The following is a 19,740-nucleotide window of genomic DNA, read 5'->3' on the forward strand; positions in this document are numbered from 1 at the left end:
ATTCACTATGTTCTATAGTTATATAGATCTTGTAGATAGAGATATAGAAACTTCTGAGATAGAAGAGATTTTTTTGATATTTATCCATAGACTAATGTTATATTTATTTGTATTTAATATTCTTAGTATGTTTCATGAGGACAAATTCTATCCATACTTGGCATTTGTAAATAAATATGCCTTGTAATTATTTTTCCCTTCTTAACTGTTTAGGTGGGTGGAGAAAGAATTTTTTTTCTTTTAAAAGATGTTGAAAGGTGGTTGCAAAATGATATGCTTCTGCATTTTACGGTGTCTAGCATATAGTTAGCTAATACGACTGTGTAAACCGAAATAGGGTTTTCTCCAGGGGTCCTCAAACTGTGGCCCACGGGTCACATGAGGCGGTGTGATTGTATTTGTTCCCCTTTTGTTTTTTTACTTCAAAATAAGATATATGCAGTGTGCATAGGAATTTGTTCATAGTTTGTTTTTTTTTAACTATAGTCCGGCCCTCCAACTGTCTAAGGGACAGTGAACTGGCCCCCTGTTTAAAGAGTTTGGGGACTTCTGGAAGGGCAGCTTTTATCCCAGTTGCTCTTAGTCAGGAGGAAATTCTTCTTCAATTATATGGCTTAGAAATATGTGTCCTATTCCTTGGACTCTTCTTGTCTTTCGTATGAAGAAACTATGTGTTCCACTGAACCCCACTGTGTTCTTGTTACATGCACATAAAGTCCTTCACGTTTGTCTAAATAAGCAAGATGTGTCTCTGGCGTCTTGGAGTCTCTGGAGGCCTGGGGTTTGGATTTTCAGGTCACTACTTACAGTACTTCCAGAGAGCAAGAGCAGCGGGGGAGGGGCATAAGGCAATGGACAGTTTATTAATGTTAACATGTTAACATGTCATTATTTAAAAATGAATTAAATACATTTTAAAATTTATGGCATGATTTATAATATACTCAATATAATGAATAACTCAAATAAACAAAGATCTTTGCTCTTTTCAACTATTTTTCAAGAGTCTAATCAGATATTTTTAATTAAAAATAAAATTAAGGTAAAGATATTTTATCCAAGAGTCAAGACTAACAACACTTCCATAGAAGAGGGTTGTGGTTAAAAGACATTTCCACATCTTTCCCAGCTACTCAATATTTTGTGCCCCCAAGTGAAAAGTGCCTATGTCAATAATTATATTCTGAATCAGAGTATTTCTGATTGCAGTCATTACCAAAAAGAACTTCAATACTTACGTAAATTATAGACTATTTTCTTTGGATTCCAGTGAAGTTTTAAGTTTAAAAAAAAATTATCAGTGTTTTTACAGCAAACAATGTGGGGGTATGTAAAACATTCCTAGTCTGACATAATGTTTATGTGTAAATTAATATATTTAGAATTCCATAGCATTATACTTTTCTTGAGTAAAATTAAATATGAACATACTTTAATATAAATAAAAATTAATAATAACTAGTATACCCTGAAATAAAAGGGAATATACATGCTTGAAATCTATAAAAAGCATAACGAGTGCAGTATATTTAAAAAAAAAAAAATTGAGCTTCCCTCTGACTAAAAAGAGATGACCCAAAAGAAAATCGTTGCAATTTGAACTTGTTCACTTACTGAGCAGAAGCTTTCTCAGGGAAGTGCTTGTTGCTGGAATCACTGCTGAAGTGGCTACCCACTTACCCTGTGTGTCAAAACTGGTCTCCCTCTGCCCCCGAGGGTTAGGGCTGCAAGGCGGCTCAGACCCCGCCCTTAGGCTACTTGGTCGCTGGGTTACCAGCTCCCACCCAATTCCAGCTCTGCGACCCTGAGGGCGGAGCTTGCCAGGGCAGATCGCTCACAATGTCTGCCTGTGACCCAGAGCCAAACTCTATTAGCTCCGTCTGGCTCAGCGGCTCAGACTGGGGCCCTGGACAATGGCCAAAGTTCTCCGCACTCCCGCTCAGGCTCTCCCCAAGGCAGTTCAGCTGAGTGCCAAGTCCAAAGACACCAAAACAGTTCACAGGTAAGGCCTTTCTGGTTTGCAGTCTCGCTGCTACTGAACTTACAGTTGCGGGCGGGTTTAGGCGGATTGAACACACGCGACCACTTGCCGGTTTTCCACTGTTTTAGTCCTCCTCTTGGGGTCCAGAAGTCTCTCGCTGACTCCCTGTATCCTCTCAGGGGTGATGATAGGCAGATCCCACCAGCCAGAGATGCCTGGAGTCCTATATCCCCAGACTCACGGTGCCCAGATGCAAGGAAGCTGTTACTCGGCTGCCATCTTGCTCCTAGTCCGAAACCTGTCAAATCGTTGCAATTTGAATGCCACAGACTCCCAGCTGTCCTTTCTGACTTAGTGGGTGACTAACAAGTAGACTAATTTAAGTTTAATATCTCTTCTGTTCATTTATTAGTGGTGTGAAGAAGCATTAAAAAGGCCAAAAGTCAGACAACAGGAGAGAGAAATAATAACATGCTAATAATCTGCTGAGCTGGAGAACTGTGCATATCTGGGAAGCGGGTAGACTCATTATCTTATTCCTGAGAAGGCATTCATAGCGCTTCAATTTTAACCTACCAAGTAATCTAAATCCATGTGCAATTTAGTAACTAAATCTGAGTATGTAACAACCAGAAAGACGCCAACATTTCAGCACACGTTTATTTCCTATTTAATTACTTAGAACTACATGCAATTACATTGCAATGAGGCATTTAGTGGTGTTTCACACCTGTTGGAGATTAATGTCATCATCATTTTATAATCATTCCTAATTGGATGGTGTCATCCTACACAGAAGAACAAAAATGTACGTAAGAAACCTGTAGAAAATGATTAAAACTTTAGGAAAAAAACTCTAATTTTCTGTTTGAAAGAAAACACACTGTGAACTACTAAATTAAATGGCAAAGACAATATTAAATTGAGCAATGTGAAAAAATAAATTGTTCCTAAGGCGTTTTAGTCTAAAGATGGAAATCAGAAGACTTGTTTACACCTTTCAGATGTGAAATGCTAATGAGGAATGACAGCAGCTTCTAGGCAGAAGTTTTTAGAGTATGTTTGTGTCATACAGATGAAAAGAAGGCAACTATAATTAGGCAAGCCGTTCTGATCGCTGGTTTGAAGATCAACAGTCCTTAGCCACTGGTCTGTGATCAGTGATTGTAAGACAACCAGACTACTGAGACGACAGGTGTTGTCAGACTAACTGGAGAAAATGGAGAGAATGCAGAGAGCGTGTGTGAACCAGAGCAGCGTTGAAATGTCAACACTTCCATAGAAGAGGGTTGTGGTTAAAAGATATTACTCATTTTAGATAAAAAAAAAAAGAAGTATCCTAATTGTACGAATGATATGCAATTCTATGAATAAGTACGTGTAAAAGGCTGTGGGACTCTGGTTGTGCCCTCCTCAGGTATAAAAAAGGGGAAAGAATATTTTCCCCTCAAGTTTGCAGTGAGAATAATTTTCTTGAATTATAAGAACAAAATGATAAGAAAGTTTTTCCTTGAGTTACACAAGTTTCCATTGATGCAATGTCTAACTCACTCAAAAATATGTTCTCAACTCTCACACATAAGAGTGTGTCCATGTATAATTTTGGAAATGGCAGAAGACTCTCCTGAAAGTTGGTATCTTTGATTCCAGATGTTCTGTAGACTAATGTTTGGGAAATGTGGCTACAAACACATTTAAGGGGATTCTTTGGTTCAGGACCTTTTCAAAGCCTATAAGATGCCTGTTCCTGGTGACTCTACAAAGTTGTGTGGGAAACAGATTCTGAAGGCTCCTAAGTGACCCAAAAATCTTTCATTCACTGAGTATTTGGGAGATGGACATGCAAAGCTCACTGTGGAGTCTGCTGCTCTTGTTTTCAAACCTGAAAAGCAGTTGCAATGTCTGTGATGTGGGGCAAGGACCATGCAGACAGTTTGCTTGGTTTCATATCCCGGCTCCTCCACTTACCACGTTACTTTCTCTTCAGCCACAGGCTGATGAAGTTTTTGTTTTATTATGTTATGCATGTTATTTATGTAAATCTTGTTATGTTGCATAGTACACATGAAGTTATCTGAATAGCACCTGCAGTCCTTTTAACTCATTTAAAAATAAACCACAGGTAAATTAGTGTATTAATTTTATTACTCACATATATTTTTATGTCAAAAACAATAATATTTCTTTCTCATGAGAATTATTTTTTGGTTCAGTGATCTTAATTATGGGTTTTTCTTCTTTTATTTTCAAAATTCACATTGACCTTCTTCAGTTGACAACATATTTAGAAACTCTAACCTCGAATTGTCCCTTGTTAGCTACCAGCTAAAGCATGATAAAGAATGGTGAAATTTAGTCAACATTGATTAAGGGGTCTTCTGGCTCCAGATAATCTGCTCTTAAATACTGTGCCATGTTCTTTTTATTCTAAGAGGCTTCAGATCCATCGTGACATGGACAAATGTTAATACCTACGCAAGTTTTGAATTTATAGAGAAAATGGACTAGAATAGCAATAATCAGAAGGGTGAATATTACTAGAAAAAGGAAATGTTCAGTTTTTTCATTGTTTAGTAGTGACGAAAAAGTCCTAATTGAAACAAAAAGTTTTTTCTTAATAGACATCCTAAAAGGCGGTATCTCATGGTTATAATTTACATTTTGAGGATCATTACTTATGTAAAGCATCTTATATTTGTCTGCCATCTGTATGTCTTTTTTGAAGTAATTTCTATTCCAGTCCTTTGCCCACATTTCAAATTCTGTGTTAAATCATTGCTAAGTTGTAAGCTGTTGAGCCCACATCACATGTTTCATTTGCAAATATTTTCTCCCATTCTTATAGGTTGCCTTTTCCTTCTGCAAATAGTTTGCTGTACAGAAGCTCTTTACTTTAATAAAATCCCTCATATTTCATTCTGTTTTTGTTGTTTAAGCTTGTGGTGTCATTTTCAAGAAATCATTGTCATACTATGCTTGTGACTGGGAAGAATCAACATAGTTAAAATGTCTATACAACCCAAAGCAATCTACAAATTCAACACAATCCCCCTGAGAAGACCAATGTCATACTTAGAAGAACTGGGTAAAATAGTTTTTCTTTCATATGGAACTAGAAAAAATAAATAAATAAAGAAGTAGCCAATGAAATCTACAAAAATTAACCCATGCTATATAAAAGATTTAAATCCAAGACACAAAACAATGGAAACGCTAGGAAGAAACTATGGGGAAAACTATTTACAATATCTGCCTTGGGGCGGGGGGGAATGGGGAAGAAGACACTATTGGTAATTCCAGCAACAACGAAAGTAAAGACATGGTATCTGAACAAGTTAAAAAGCTTCTGCACAGATAAGGACACCATCATCGAAGCAAACAGACAATCTTACAGTGAGAGAAGATACTGGCATTCTCTCAATTGAACAATGGGCTAGTGGCTTATGCAAGGTTGGTATGACTGTGAACCTTTAGGAAAAAAGTGCCGAGAATCACCAAAGAACTCAAAGTACACTTCCCATTTGATCCTGCAATCCCATGACCAGGTATCTACCCAGAAGAAAAAAATTATTTTATCATAAAGACATTTAAACTCATATGTTTATAGAAGCTCCATACACAATTGCAGAGATGTGGAAGAAGCCCAAGTGCCCGTCCATACATGTCTGGATTAATCAAATGTGGTATGTGTATACCAAGAAGTTCTATGTAGCCACGAAAGATGGAGACTTTGTGTCTTTTATATTTACCTGGATGGATTTGGAAAACATTGTCCTAAGTAAAATATCTTAAAAATGGGAAGGGGAGAGGGCAGGAGGGTGGGGGATTGCCAGACTCTCCCCTCATGGGCGCAATGCAGGGTGCACAGCACACCCCCTGGGGAAAGGGTTTAACTACAGCTTGAATGTTACCTAACAAATGCAAACAGTGGAACCTAATCTTTCGTACCCTCCTTTTAATCTGAGGAAAAAAATGAATGGAAAGCAACCATCCCATGTACCCAATACTATGTTGAAACTAGCCGATCAGTCACTACAGGCCTGATTTAGAAAAACATAATGAACTCAAGAAGAGAGGAGGGGCAGGGAGCAAAGAGGTCCATTAAGTTCCCAGCTGGGGGTACCATGCAGGGGTGTGTCCCATATCCAGGTTCCCAGCTGGGGGTACCATGCAGGGGTGTGTCCCATATCCAGGTTCCCAGCTGTGGTACCATGCAGGGGTGTGTCACATATCCAGGTTCCCAGCTGGGGGTACCACGCAGGGGTGTGTCACATATCCAGGTTCCCAGCTGGGGGTACCACGCAGGGGTGTGTCACATATCCAGGTTCCAAGCTGGGGGTACCACGCAGGGGTGTGTCACATATCCAGGTTCCAAGCTGGGGGTACCACGCAGGGGTGTGTCACATATCCAGGTTCCAAGCTGGGGGTACCACGCAGGGGTGTGTCACATATCCAGGTTCCCAGCTGGGGGTACCACGCAGGGGTGTGTCACATATCCAGGTTCCAAGCTGGGGGTACCACGCAGGGGTGTGTCACATATCCAGGTTCCCAGCTGGGGGTACCACGCAGGGGTGTGTCACATATCCAGGTTCCCAGCTGGGGTACCACACAGGGGTGTGTCACATATCCAGGTTCCCAGCTGGGGGTAACACGCAGGGGTGTGTCACATATCCAGGTTCCCAGCTGGGGTACCACACAGGGGTGTGTCACATATCCAGGTTCCAAGCTGGGGGTACCACATATCCAGGTTCCCAGCTGGGGGTACCACGCAGGGGTGTGTCACATATCCAGGTTCCCAGCTGGGGGTACCACGCAGGGGTGTGTCACATATCCAGGTTCCAAGCTGGGGGTACCACGCAGGGGTGTGTCACATATCCAGGTTCCCAGCTGGGGGTACCACGCAGGGGTGTGTCACATATCCAGGTTCCCAGCTGGGGTACCACACAGGGGTGTGTCACATATCCAGGTTCCCAGCTGGGGGTACCACGCAGGGGTGTGTCACATATCCAGGTTCCCAGCTGGGGTACCACACAGGGGTGTGTCACATATCCAGGTTCCAAGCTGGGGGTACCACATATCCAGGTTCCCAGCTGGGGGTACCACGCAGGGGTGTGTCACATATCCAGGTTCCAAGCTGGGGGTACCACGCAGGGGTGTGTCACATATCCAGGTTCCCAGCTGGGGGTACCACGCAGGGGTGTGTCACATATCCAGGTTCCCAGCTGGGGGTACCACGCAGGGGTGTGTCACATATCCAGGTTCCCAGCTGGGGTACCACACAGGGGTGTGTCACATATCCAGGTTCCCAGCTGGGGGTACCATGCAGGGGTGTGTCACATATCCAGGTTCCCAGCTGAGGGTACCATGCAGAGGTGTATGTCACATATCCAGGCTGAAGGACTCAGCTGGTACTCAGACTTTACAAACACAAATAATATAATCTAATTGCATTTACTCTCATATTAATACAAAATTTTAAAGAAGAAACTTTAATCATTAATTTTTTCCCCAATGTTTCTTCTAGGAGTTTTACAGTCTCAAGTCTTACAGTTAAATCTTTAATCTGTTTTGAGTTGATTTTGGATACCTATTTTCCAACCTCCCTTTGTTGAAGAGAATATCATTTCCCTATTATGTATTCCTGCCAAAGATCAGTTAATTTTATATACATAAATGTATCTCAAATAGCCCCAAATTAAAAGTATTGCTCAAGGGTGGCACCTGTGGCTCAAAGGAGTAGAGCTCCGGTCCCATATACTAGAAGTGGTGGGTTCAAACCTGCCCTCCGGCCAAAAACTGCAAAAAAAAAAAAAGTATTGGTTAAGATGTGGAAAAATTAGAACCTTTGTACATTGTTGGTGGGAATATATATGGTTCAAAGCTGTGGGAAACAGTAAGGACGTTACACAAAGTTAAAAGTAGATTCACTATAGGACCTCTGAATCTCCCTTCTGGGTATATATCCAAAATAATTTTAAAACCCCAGTATCTCAAACAGATCTGTACTCCATGTTTATTGCCAAGATATGGAAAAAAACCTACATGAGTGGATGAACCAATAAAGAAAATGTGGTATATTTTGGAGGGGCAAAAATGCATTTGCATTTTAAGAGATGTTACGTATATATTACTTTTAAAAGTTGAATTGAATTATAGTAGCAATGTGTAGTATGATGCTGGGTCAAAAGATAGGGTCAATCAATTGAACTCTAGTGTAACTATATGACAGGCAGGACAGTCAAATGGCAGAGTGATAGCTGCCCTTGGAGGAGTGCAAGAATTTGGGAGTGGTACTTGAAATCTGAAAACACTGTGAAGGGCAGTGACAATGGAGGCGTGAGTATTCAACACAACCTCTGACACACCTCACTCCTGCTGACACTCCTGATCAGTTTGAGACAAACGGTGTTGTGAAAAGGATTGCCCAGGAATGCAAGTGGAGACTTTGGTCAATGTTGCTCAAGCAGTAGTTCTTGTAACCAGAAGTGTCTGGACACTGACGGTGACCACTTTGAGCACCTCTTGTGACTGCAGAATTCAAACGTGCCTTGTATTCATCTTTTGTTTTTGGCATATACTCGGTCCTTTTCCTTATCACTCTGCAGGTGCCACCATAAGTCAACTTCCCCGCTGAAATTTTAAGCTTGTTTGGTTGTGCCAAATGTGAGTGGGCCTGCAGAGCAAGTGGAACTCTCATATACTACTACTGGGAATATAAAATGGTCCACTTTGCAGAACAGCGTCAGTTTCTTTAAAAGTTCAACATGCACTTATCGTATGACCCAGCTTTTTTACTACTAATTATTTTCTGCCCCCCCAAATGGAAGTGTATGTCCATACAAAGATTTGCAGACTGTTGTTCATCTCAGCTTTTAAAAACAATAGCTTTATTGGGATAAAATTTACCCTTTTAAATTCTACAATTTAGTTTTAGTGTTTTCCCAGTTGTACAACCATCACCACTATCTAATTTTAGAACACTTTCATAATGCCAAAAAGAATCCACGTACCCATTAACTATCATTGCCCAAACCCTTGGTAACCGCTGCTTTACTTTCTGTTTCTATGAATTTGCCTTTTGTGGACACCTGATACAAACAGAATCATAATCTATATGGCCTTCTATGTCCAGCTTCTTTTATTTACCATCATGTTTTCAAAGCTCATATATGTTGTAGCAGGTATCAGTCCTCTATTCCTTTTTATTGCTTAATAATATTGCATTGTATGGAGGCTATGTTAACCAGTTTCATGAAAGTATTTCAAATTATATATAAAACCAGCACGTTGTGCCCCATTAATGTACACAGCTATGATTTAATAGAAAAAAAAACCTTGCATTGTTTTTGGCATATACTGAGTATTATGATTTTAATACAGTTTTTTTTTTTCCTATCTTAAAAGGCATATGCATTTTTGGCACCCTCTGTGCCAAATGGGATGTCATTCAGACTTAAAAAGAAAGACGATGCACCACAGACAACACCACCTACGCACCTGGAGGACATGACGCTAAGTGACACAATGACAAATGATGCGTTATGTCCCTGATAGGATTTGTCTGAACTAGTCATGCTAATAGACCTTGTGGATAGAATGGTGGTTGCCAGGGGATAGGGAGAGGGGAAAATAAGGAGTTTCTGTTCAATGGTCATGAACTTTTAATTACAAAAAATTATCATGTTATAGACACCTATAGAATGACATCATCAGTGTAATTAAGAATACAATATTGTGCACTTAGACATTCATCATGTTAAGTGTTCTTACTGCAAAATAAATATCATTTTTCTTAATTTTTACAAGCATGCCTGGAGCAAAGTTATGGAGTAATGTAAGCTTGCCTTCTTTTTCTATAATTGATACATAACTTTAACAATGCCCAAGCCAGTTTGAGACCCGCCACATCATTATAATGCCAGAGCCCAACTCACGGAAGAATGCGTCCTCCCTACTGCAGGCCCTTAAAATTCAGCTAACTTCCTCCTGGCCTTAAATTTCTGCTAAGTACTGAATTAACTAATGAATAATGAGTCTACATGCTTCACTTTCTGGACCAAACAGGCATTTTGTCATGACTGCCTGGGAAGTACCTTATTTAAAATGATGTTACCGGTCAGATTTCCAGGACTTTAGGTTACTCTTGAGGATATGAAGGTGTTTTTTTTTTTTTTTTTTTTTTTTTTTTTGGCCGGGGCTGGGTTTGAACCCGCCACCTCCAGCATATGGGACCGGCGCCCTACCCGCTGAGCCACAGGCGCCGCCCTGAAGGTGTTTTTTTTTTTTTTGTTTGTTTGTTTGTTTGACATCTAATGATGCTACTGGTCATATTTCCAGGACTTTAGGTTACTCTTGAGGGTATGAAGGTGTTTTTTTTGTTTGTTTGTTTGTTTGACATCTAATGATGCTACTGGTCAGATTTCCAGGACTTTAGGTTACTCTTGAGGGTATGAAGGTGTTTTTTTTGTTTGTTTGTTTGTTTGACATCTAATGATGCTACCGGTCAGATTTCCAGGACTTTAGGTTACTCTTGAGGGTATGAAGGTGTTTTTTTTTTTTGTTGTTTGTTTGTTTGACATCTCTATTCAATGGAGCATTTTGTACCTGTGTGCGCTATGTACCAGGCATTAGTGATACAGAGACTACTATCATCAATTTTAATATGTAGTTGCTTCCTGGATGACACACAGATTAAATAGAAAATAAAGATTGATGGGCGGCGCCTGTGGCTCAGCGGGTAGGGCGCCGGTCCCATATGCCGGAGGTGGTGGGTTCAAACCCAGCCCCGGCCAAATTAAAAAAAAAAAAAAAAAAAAAAAAAGAAAATAAAGATTGATAAAGGATTTACCAAAAAGCCTGTTAGAGTGTTTATTTGATTCATAAACTATTTTAAGGTAGACAAAACATCTGGCTGTCGGTGTCGCTCGGCCGCTGACCAGCAGGGACGAACACACCAACGCAAACAGCTTTCAGCAGGTTTATTATCGGGGGCAAGCAGCTTGTCCGGGGAGAGCAGGATGGAAAAGCCCTTAACCTTGTTTACAGCACTCTATATTTATACTCTAGGACACTTCCTGTTGTCGGTTTCTTGACCTAGATATCTCTCCAATGAACGCAAAGGGCACGGGCAGCAAGGTTGTTGCCAGGGTGCAGCCGGCGAGCAGGTTTCCTAAAGTACGCCTCCGCCATCCTGTTTTTGTGCCTGATCGACACATTGTATAAGGGCCCTCCACATCTGGCAAATTGTTTTTCCTTACTAAATTAAAATGTTGCAATCTTAACATTTTGAATGGATACCACCTGAAACAAAAATCCAATTTACATCACATGATTGAAAATGGTCATGTTTATATCCTTTGCTTGAATACTACTGATAATGCACGAAATAGTTAGATATTAATTCGATATATGGAGTTCAAGGTCTATCTCTTTGATTCGTCTTGCCATTTACTCTGTTTGTGCCTTCTGGAATTAAAAGACAAGACATCTTCTTTCCCATGACAGCCCCTTCAAAACCTTCTACACTTTGATGTTAGGATCAATGATTCCCAGACAACTTGAACAGAAATATTGCGTGTGTTATCAAATAATTATAGAAATAGTTATCGGTGCACTGAATAGTAATGAACTTCAGCAGTGTGAGAATATTAACACTGAGATAATTCCCTTCCCTCACTTTCCTTCTTTGCTTTCTGTTAAATAACTCTAGTTCCAACAGCCTATTTTTTTTTGAGACAGAGTCTCACTATGTCACCCTCACAGCAACCTCACAAACTCCTGGGCTCAAGCAATTCTCTTGCCTCAGCCTCCCAAGCAGCTGGAATTGCAGGTGCCTCCCGTAACACCCACAACATTTTTTTGTTGTTGTTGCAGTTGTTGTTTCTGTCCAGCTGGCCAGGGATGGATTTGAACCCTCCAGCCCAGGTGCATGTGGCTGGCACTCTACCCACTGAGCTACGGGCGCCGTCACCAACACTCTTTTTATATGACAGAGTTTATAACCTTCCCACCATTCTATACCATCTCTCTTGTTTAAGTGTTTCCTGTAATATTTTAGAATTCCTGTTGAAGTGTGCCACTCAGACGCACAGTTACTGAAAATCTTATACAAAAGAGAATAATTCAGATTATCTCCTTTAAGGTCATGGGAATCTAATTGTCCTACCATGAGAGAATAACTGTGATAACTTTTCTGCGTGAACTACCTTCCAACCTGGTTAATACATTTTAAAGTAGTCAATTCATTCTTTCATCCCAGATAAATGGGATTATATTATAATGCATACAGTTTGTATGCATAACTTAATGGCTCATTTCATATTCACTTTCTATTTGATGAAATATCATGAGTATTATTTCTTTTATTCACTCTTTCTTTTCATTCACTCATGAATGCACTGGCTAATACCAATTCAATTTCATCCACAAATTTTAATCCTGCTTTCTGTGATATTTAAGTTAAACAGAGGGTGAGTAGCACAGATACTTTACCTTACTGAAGTAAACCAGTTTTTAAAATTCAATCATGTAAATAGTTATAATTTCACATATTTATTATCAAAATTTTATTAGGCAATCATTCTCACTAGAATAATATGAGAAACGAAAGCCAGAGACCAATTGAACCCAAGACACAACAAAATTCTTATGTTCCCAAAATCTGACACAAACTCTTGAAGCATAAATCTAATCTATTATAAGATGGAGAGAAATGCAGCAATGGAAAGAATATTTAAAACCTCAGGAGGAAAAAAGGAAAAAAAAATCACTTATGTTAACATAAACTGATTTCTTTCACATTATCTCTAAAAAAATAAAATGAAATAGTCTCTAGACCCAACTGTACAGTCTCTATGGAAAGTAGGATGGATGTATCTTCAAAGAACAAAAAGTAGACTCACTTTTGGACCTGCCGATCCCACTGCTGTGTATTTACTCAAAGGAAAACAAAGTCATTCTGTTAAAAAGACATGTGCACTTGAATGGAACTGGACGCCATTCTTCTAAGTGAAATATTGCAAGAATGGAAAAACAAACACATGTGTTCAATCCTAAAAGGGAACTAGTGAATCAATACTTATAAGCACTTACGGAAGTAAAACTCAGTGAAAATCTAACGGGGTATGGGGAGGAGAGGTAGGGTAACCTCACCCCTAACTGGTCAGCACACTTATTCTGGGTAAAGGGCACACTTATAATATCGACTTCAAATGTACAAATGCAAATTATACTCTAAAATTAATAAAAAATTAAAAATAGAACCCAGTAATACTCTAAAAAAATTAAAAATATAATTGAATTAAAATTAAATAATCATTCCACATTTTAGGTTTATTAGAATTATCTAGAAGGCATGCTTGAAATATAAATCACTAGGTCCTTCAAGCTAAAATTATTAAAAGGTAATTTCAAGAAATAGCACACATTTATCGTATTTTTAATAGTTACCAAGTGAGATCTAATTATTTCATCAAGATCTTTAATCACAATTTGAAAAATCAGTTTGAGATGTACTCTCTGGACCCATAGGAATATTTTGGAGACAGATTGAAATACAAGGCTTAAAAATAAGATATACTACCTATGTTGATTTTATTGAAGGGATAAAAAAGCTGAACATAAAGAGATTTGTAAGAAGGGTGTTGATATGATATACATTAATTATTTTACGAAATTAACTATGTAACTGGTGAACAATATGACACAGTCCTTTCAGAGGAAGGAAAAACCATGAATTACAACCAGCGGTCTTCAGAGTGGAAACTTGAGGAGTGCCTGATCATTTCATTTCAATACATTTCTGAAAAATTTCAAGGATCTATGAAATACTTCGCATTGAAAGGAGATGATCTTCTAAAGAGAATGGGATAAGGGATGAGTCCAATTTTCAGAAAGCTAATTTTACACTTGCTCTGCATCCTCTTAGATTTCACATAAATCATTTTCTTTTCATTAGTAGAATTCTTCACATTACATAATAATTGCTTTCCTGTAATTAATTCTGAGGAAAGTTTTGTACTGGAAAAATTGAAACATACAATTCAAAAATCTCAGGGCTTTTCACATCAAATTATTCTCATTATAATAATTGTTTTCATATTGCATGTGATAATTATGCTCTACTCATATTTCGAGGGATTAACAATACTGTCCTGACTAATGTGTTCTCAGGGCTTCTTGTGTTATTAGTTGGTATTATGATTAACTGTCAGTATGCTGCGTATGTAGCTGGCAATTCTAACATGTACCTTATCTTATTTCATTATACCTTTATTGTATGTATAATAATTTATTTCATTATATCTTCATTATTTGAGTACTTATAAAAGTATATTATGCTTACTTATTTTGTAATATTTTATAATAAAAACTTCCACAAGTGTAGCAAAGTTAAAAAGTATTGCAAAAAACACCTATATGTCCACTGCCTAGATTTTATCATTAACATGCCTATCTATCAATTCATTTTATTTTTGGATGCCTTCCAAGGTAAAGTGCAGACATTAGCATATTTTCTTTAAATACTAGAAGTCAGCATTTCATTTCTTTCTTTCGAGATAAAATAAAATCCATAAATCTAAGTGTACTTTGCCTAAATTTTGATAAATGATTCTACTTGTATAATCAAATCCTCTGTCCATAGATAAAATATTACCTTATTCTTGAAAGCAAATCCATGCGCTTTCCACATCAATCCCAATTTTAGTTTTCCACTGTTCTAATATGTGTGTCCATTCTAAAACTTCATGTTAATGGAATTGTACAATGTATGAGCTCTTTTGAGTAAGGCTTCTTACCCATGTCAGATGTCATTGCATTTAAATAGCAGGCACAACTTTCATTATGAAAATATGTACATAGAGCTACTTGGGAGGCTGAGGCAAGAGAATCACTTAAGCCCAAGAGTCTGAGGTTTCTGTGAGCTGTGATGCCATGGCACTCTACCAGGGGATGACATAGTGAGACTCTGTCTCAAAAAGGAAGGAAGGAAGGAAGGAAGGAAGGAGGGAGGGAGGGAGGGAGGAAGGAAGGAAGGAAGGAAGGAAGGAAGGAAGGAAGGAAAAATATGTAAATAGAAACTTCCTGAAAACTCATTACATTCTACTACATTTGTTAAGGCAAAAAAACCTTGAAACTACATGGAAACAAAAATATCCTAAAATTATACTAGTGACAGAAACAATTTTGGGAATAATAGTTTTATTAAATGACAAACATGAAGAAATTGAATTTGAATTTGCAGTTCAACTCATTGTTGGATGGTGTTTCGTTTTCCAAGGTTTTCTTACTGGCAGAATCTTAATTATCAAGAATATATTGTTAAAAAGTCCATGAGCATTTTGAGAGTTAACTGAATAACATAAACTAGACAAACTGTCACAATTGTGTGATTATGAATCTACAGGAAAGCCCGAAGGTATTTGCATATATAACAACACCCAATATCAGATATGTGCACCTCTCAGTGGGCCAGCTGTTTGCTACCATCCCTCCAAACCCCCAGAGCAAACTGAATTTGCTATCTGATAGACCAATATCCCTAGAAAGACAATAACTCTAGTTATAACAGAAGGAATATCTAAACAAGCAAAAAGAAATCATTAATAATAAAATATTTGAATAAAAAAATAAATATATGTAACATGGTAAGAATTATAAGCATTATAGGAGGTTCTAGAATAAACCTGTGATATGAAAGAGTTACAGCTAGATAGCAATAGTCACACGCAGTGTAGATTTAAAATAAACTTTGTTGGGAAAGTACTTCAGTGAAGTTTAAGTAGAGGAACACAACAATATCAAAAGGTTATCCTTGAGCTCACAACTTAGGCTATCACGGATGGGCTGCATCCACGATAGCCGACTTTCCAGTTTATAAGTCCCCACTTTTACAATGATTCACATTATGGGGTCCACAAACAGGGAAGAGTCATGCAAACACGTGAAACTAGAAGTTCTCCGTCTGAGAAAGTGGCCTGAGCAAGAAGGAGTGCTCCAGGAGCAGCCGCCGGGTCAGCCTGTCCCTGCCCGGCTACCCCCGACCTGCTGAATCAGCGGTTTAATAATCTGCCAAGAAGAGAAGAAATGACCCTCCAGGACTGTACAGACCCAGCTGTCCGGAGTCCAGACTTCAGTTCTCATAGAACAATTCCACGTTTCTCTGTTCATCTCTGCTTCATTCCAGATCAAAGAGGTTCTGAGACATTTGGGGGATGTGAGATCAATGATATCTCCTCCAGCGGATAACATGGGCAGTGACATACGTAACATGGTGAGAAGGTAACGGTAGGACCTACATCCTGGGAAGACGACAGGAAGCTGACTGGAGATTTTTGTGCAGACTCGCAAGGAAGGGATACATTTACCCCCTCCCCCAGCCTCCTAACTTCTCCATGATTACATGACGTGCTGTCTCAGGAATGAGACGTGTTATTACTTTGACTTTTTCTGGAGGAGTAAGTTGCACAGAAATACAATCATTATTATGTAGTTCCCATGCTTACCATCTGCAGACCCAGGATATCAGCTGTCACCTAAAGGAAAGTCTGTGTCCTCTGTCATGTTTACCCTGGTGCACACCGTCTGAGCAATGACAGCCAGCTATCTGCTGAGGTTAAAGAAAAAAAAATAATTAAAAAGTTGCCTTGATCCTTCCTTTAACACTCTTGGGTGCCGGGGTGGCGCCTGTGGCTCAGAGGAGTAGGGTGCCGGCCCCATATACCAGAGGTGGTGGGTTCAAACCTGGCCCCAGCCAAAAACTGAAAACAAAAGACAAAAAAACACTCGTGGGTGCCTAAGAACGCAGCAAAGAGTGTATATTCATGTGCATTTTACAATAGCTGAATAGAAGGGACTGGCTGATCTTACATGGTTATCACTGAAAAGGCTGGCCGAGTTGGTAGTTTCGTAAGCCAGAAAAAGAATTATGTTGGTTATTTCAGGGGGTTTTTTTGGTGGTTTCATTACCTTGGTGGTTTACAACGTGGATTTAGTGATTTGCAGAGGAAATGCTGGGTAAGGTGCTTTACTGGCTTTGTCAGTCCAGATGTTTTTCCTTCATACATCACTTCATACAGGCATTTGGAAGTGTCATAGGAAGATCAAATTTGTGAGAAAGTTCTTGCTTGTATTTCTAGAGGAAATGAACCGAATACTTCAGCATATTAGCCCTGGGTAGACCAATAATGTTACTTAGATAAACCATTAGTACCAAATGCCGAACCCTCTAACACACGTTCCACAAAACCCAAAAGCTATGTAAAGATGCATTTTTGTCACTTTTGAAGAGTGATGTTCTGTAGTGGTTGTTCTAAAACGGGGATGATTTTGCTGTAGGGACACATGGCAGTGTCTGGAAATGTTTCTGGTAGTCGCAGTTAGCAGCCCTGAGGAATGCTACCGGCGTCTGGCAGGTAGAGGCCAGGCTGCTGCGGAAGACGTTCTGGTAAGGGAAGTAAGCCAGCACAGAAGAACAAATCTCACATGTTCTCACTCGTGTGTGGGAGCTAAATATTAATGCAACTGATGTTATGATGAAGAGAGTAGAATGCTAGTTACCAGAGGCTGGGAGTGGTGGCAGGGAGTCACAGGGGGATCATTAATAAGCAGAAAAAGTTAGAAAAGCAGAAAAGTTTGTACGATAGGGAGGATGAACAATATTTCATAGCACACACACACATCTAATAGTGTTTTATTCTATATAATCAAAAACAACTTAGGGTACACTTAAAATGAATAAAAGCACGGGACTGGAATGTTCCTAGCACAAAGGAATAAATGCCTGGGGTGACGGACACCCCCATTCCCCTGATTTGATTCATACACATTGTGTGCGTGTATCAAAACTTCCCACTTACAGCCTGAAGCGACACATTCGTCCCAAGGCGGTGGCTGTACAAGAAAGCCTGGGAGGAGGCTGGGCCTGCGCGGTGGCCGTGGCCCGCCCGAGGACCCAGCCCATCCCCACCCTGGCGGGGTCAGCAGGGAGGCCTGCCGGCATTCTGCAAGGAGAGGGAAGCCAAGAGGCTCAGTGCCCGACAGGGGCTCTCGGCCATGGAGTGGACCAAGGTCCGGAGTTCCCTGTTTAAAAGGAGCTCTGGCAGCAGAGAAGCAGGGCGTAAGGGATAGAAGGGCACTTCAGAACAAGGACAAAGGCAGGAAGGCAGATGCAGAGGAGCAAAGCCAGAGCTGGATGAGGACAAGAGGCGGCGAGGGAAGGCTGGAAGCACAGCAGACTGCTGGACACGTGGACGACAGAACGGGCTGCGTGGCCATGGCCCCCGGGAAGGGCCTGCTGCGGGGCTCGCCTCCGTTCCCGTGAAGCTCTGTCCTGCAGCAGAGAAGTGTCAGGCAGAAGTGCCTGAGAAGATTGAAACAAAACAAAACAAAACAAAAGCCTGACCAGAGTTGTCAATGAAACCAGCACCTCCCAAACTCAAAGCATCTGAGCAGCGAAATCCTGTTTTGTTCAATCGTCCTGAAGGTTATTACTTCCTGGCAGGGGGGATTCTGAGCGCTAATGACATTAGTCGGTTTGGGCACTCTTATTTACTGGTAGGTATGGTTTGGTTGTTTTTTGATCCCCAGGTCCCTTGCTCCTCTCAGAAAGTTCTAATAACTACCATGCGGTCTGCCGTGCTCCAGCCCACAGGGGCAGTTGAGGCTCAGGACAGTGGAGCTTTGATCATGGTCAGCCTGTATTTGATCCTGCAGTGTCTGGCCCCAGCAGGTTATTAGGAGTGTTCAGAACAATAAAGCTTTAGGAAACTACAAAAAACTCATGTGCAGCCCTTCAATGTACACAACTACTATCTACCCAAACTAATTTAAAAATAAATAAAAATATTTTAGAAGTATGTAATACCCATAACGGCCCACCCAAAGAAATAATTGTCTATTCCAAAACGTCAGTAGTGCGGAGACTGAGAAACTCCACCTCCTCCTCTCTGTGAAATCCATTGCTGATCCGGTTGGTTTTATAATCCTCCCACGGTCAGCCATAAAGCGCATCTGTTCTTGCAGGAATGCTCTGAACTCCAAATAGTCTGGCCTCCTTTTCTTCTCTCCTGTTCTTCCTACCTGGGGTTTTCATTTGGTAGCAAACACACCTGTTTTTCAACGATCTGCATGCTTTGGAGACATTGCTGAAACCCCCCCCCCCCTTTTCTAATTGCCTCTTGCCTTGGGGTTTTGGTGACTGACAGACTTCTGTGCTGCTGCCCCAGAGTCTGGTCCCTTGGCAGGTCCCCAGCTCTGTAAGGTACGTCTGACTAACTTGTTCTGGAGCTCACAGCCATTGTACATATGCTGTCCTGTTCAGGGTGTGGGGCGGGTTCCTCAACAGCCCTTGTGGAAGATTCCAAGCTGGGGGATTTTCTAGTTGTCACTTGGAAACTAGCAGAAACTCACCACCAGCCTCCTCTATGATCTGCTACAGCCCCTGGAAGGGATGATTTCCTCCAGAGTTTGATGTGTGGGGGTTAAATGGAGACTCTTTTCAAAACCAGGCACATTGAACTGGTCTGTATCCTTGTATTGCCATCACCTGTCCTATTTAGGCGTTACAGCTACTTACAACTAGTGCCATTTGTGCAAATGTAAAGTTTACTGGGGAAAAGTTTCCCAGCAAAAGATATAGTAAGATACCATATTTCCCAAACCTGTATTATTAGGTAGTTTATTCTAATCAGAGATGGACTATCTGGATTGGGGTCCACTTTTCAATTGAAAAAAAAATAAACCTTAATAAACCTTAATAA

General features: G+C 40.2%; 1 protein-coding gene across 3 annotated transcripts in view; it reads right to left on the reverse strand.

Annotated features, from left to right (window-relative positions):
• Window positions 1-16,025: 16,025 nt before the first annotated feature.
• LOC128584223 (breakpoint cluster region protein-like) overlaps window positions 16,026-19,740 on the reverse strand; it is a 41,706-nt gene continuing 37,991 nt past the window's right edge. The window contains exons 2-3 of one of the 3 annotated variants that reach the window (XM_053589274.1): window positions 16,486-16,589; window positions 16,026-16,281 (exon numbers count right to left, since the gene is read on the reverse strand). In XM_053589274.1, the coding sequence (XP_053445249.1) occupies window positions 16,546-16,589 (44 nt within the window). In that variant the 3' untranslated portion in view covers window positions 16,026-16,281; window positions 16,486-16,545. Of the gene's footprint in view, window positions 16,282-16,485; window positions 16,590-16,948; window positions 17,115-19,740 lie in introns of those variants that run through there. The other 2 variants (XM_053589275.1, XM_053589276.1) reach the window with 2 other exon arrangements.

This window comes from Nycticebus coucang, chromosome 4, assembly GCF_027406575.1.
Source record: "Nycticebus coucang isolate mNycCou1 chromosome 4, mNycCou1.pri, whole genome shotgun sequence".
Classification (NCBI taxonomy): Eukaryota; Metazoa; Chordata; class Mammalia; order Primates; family Lorisidae; genus Nycticebus; species Nycticebus coucang.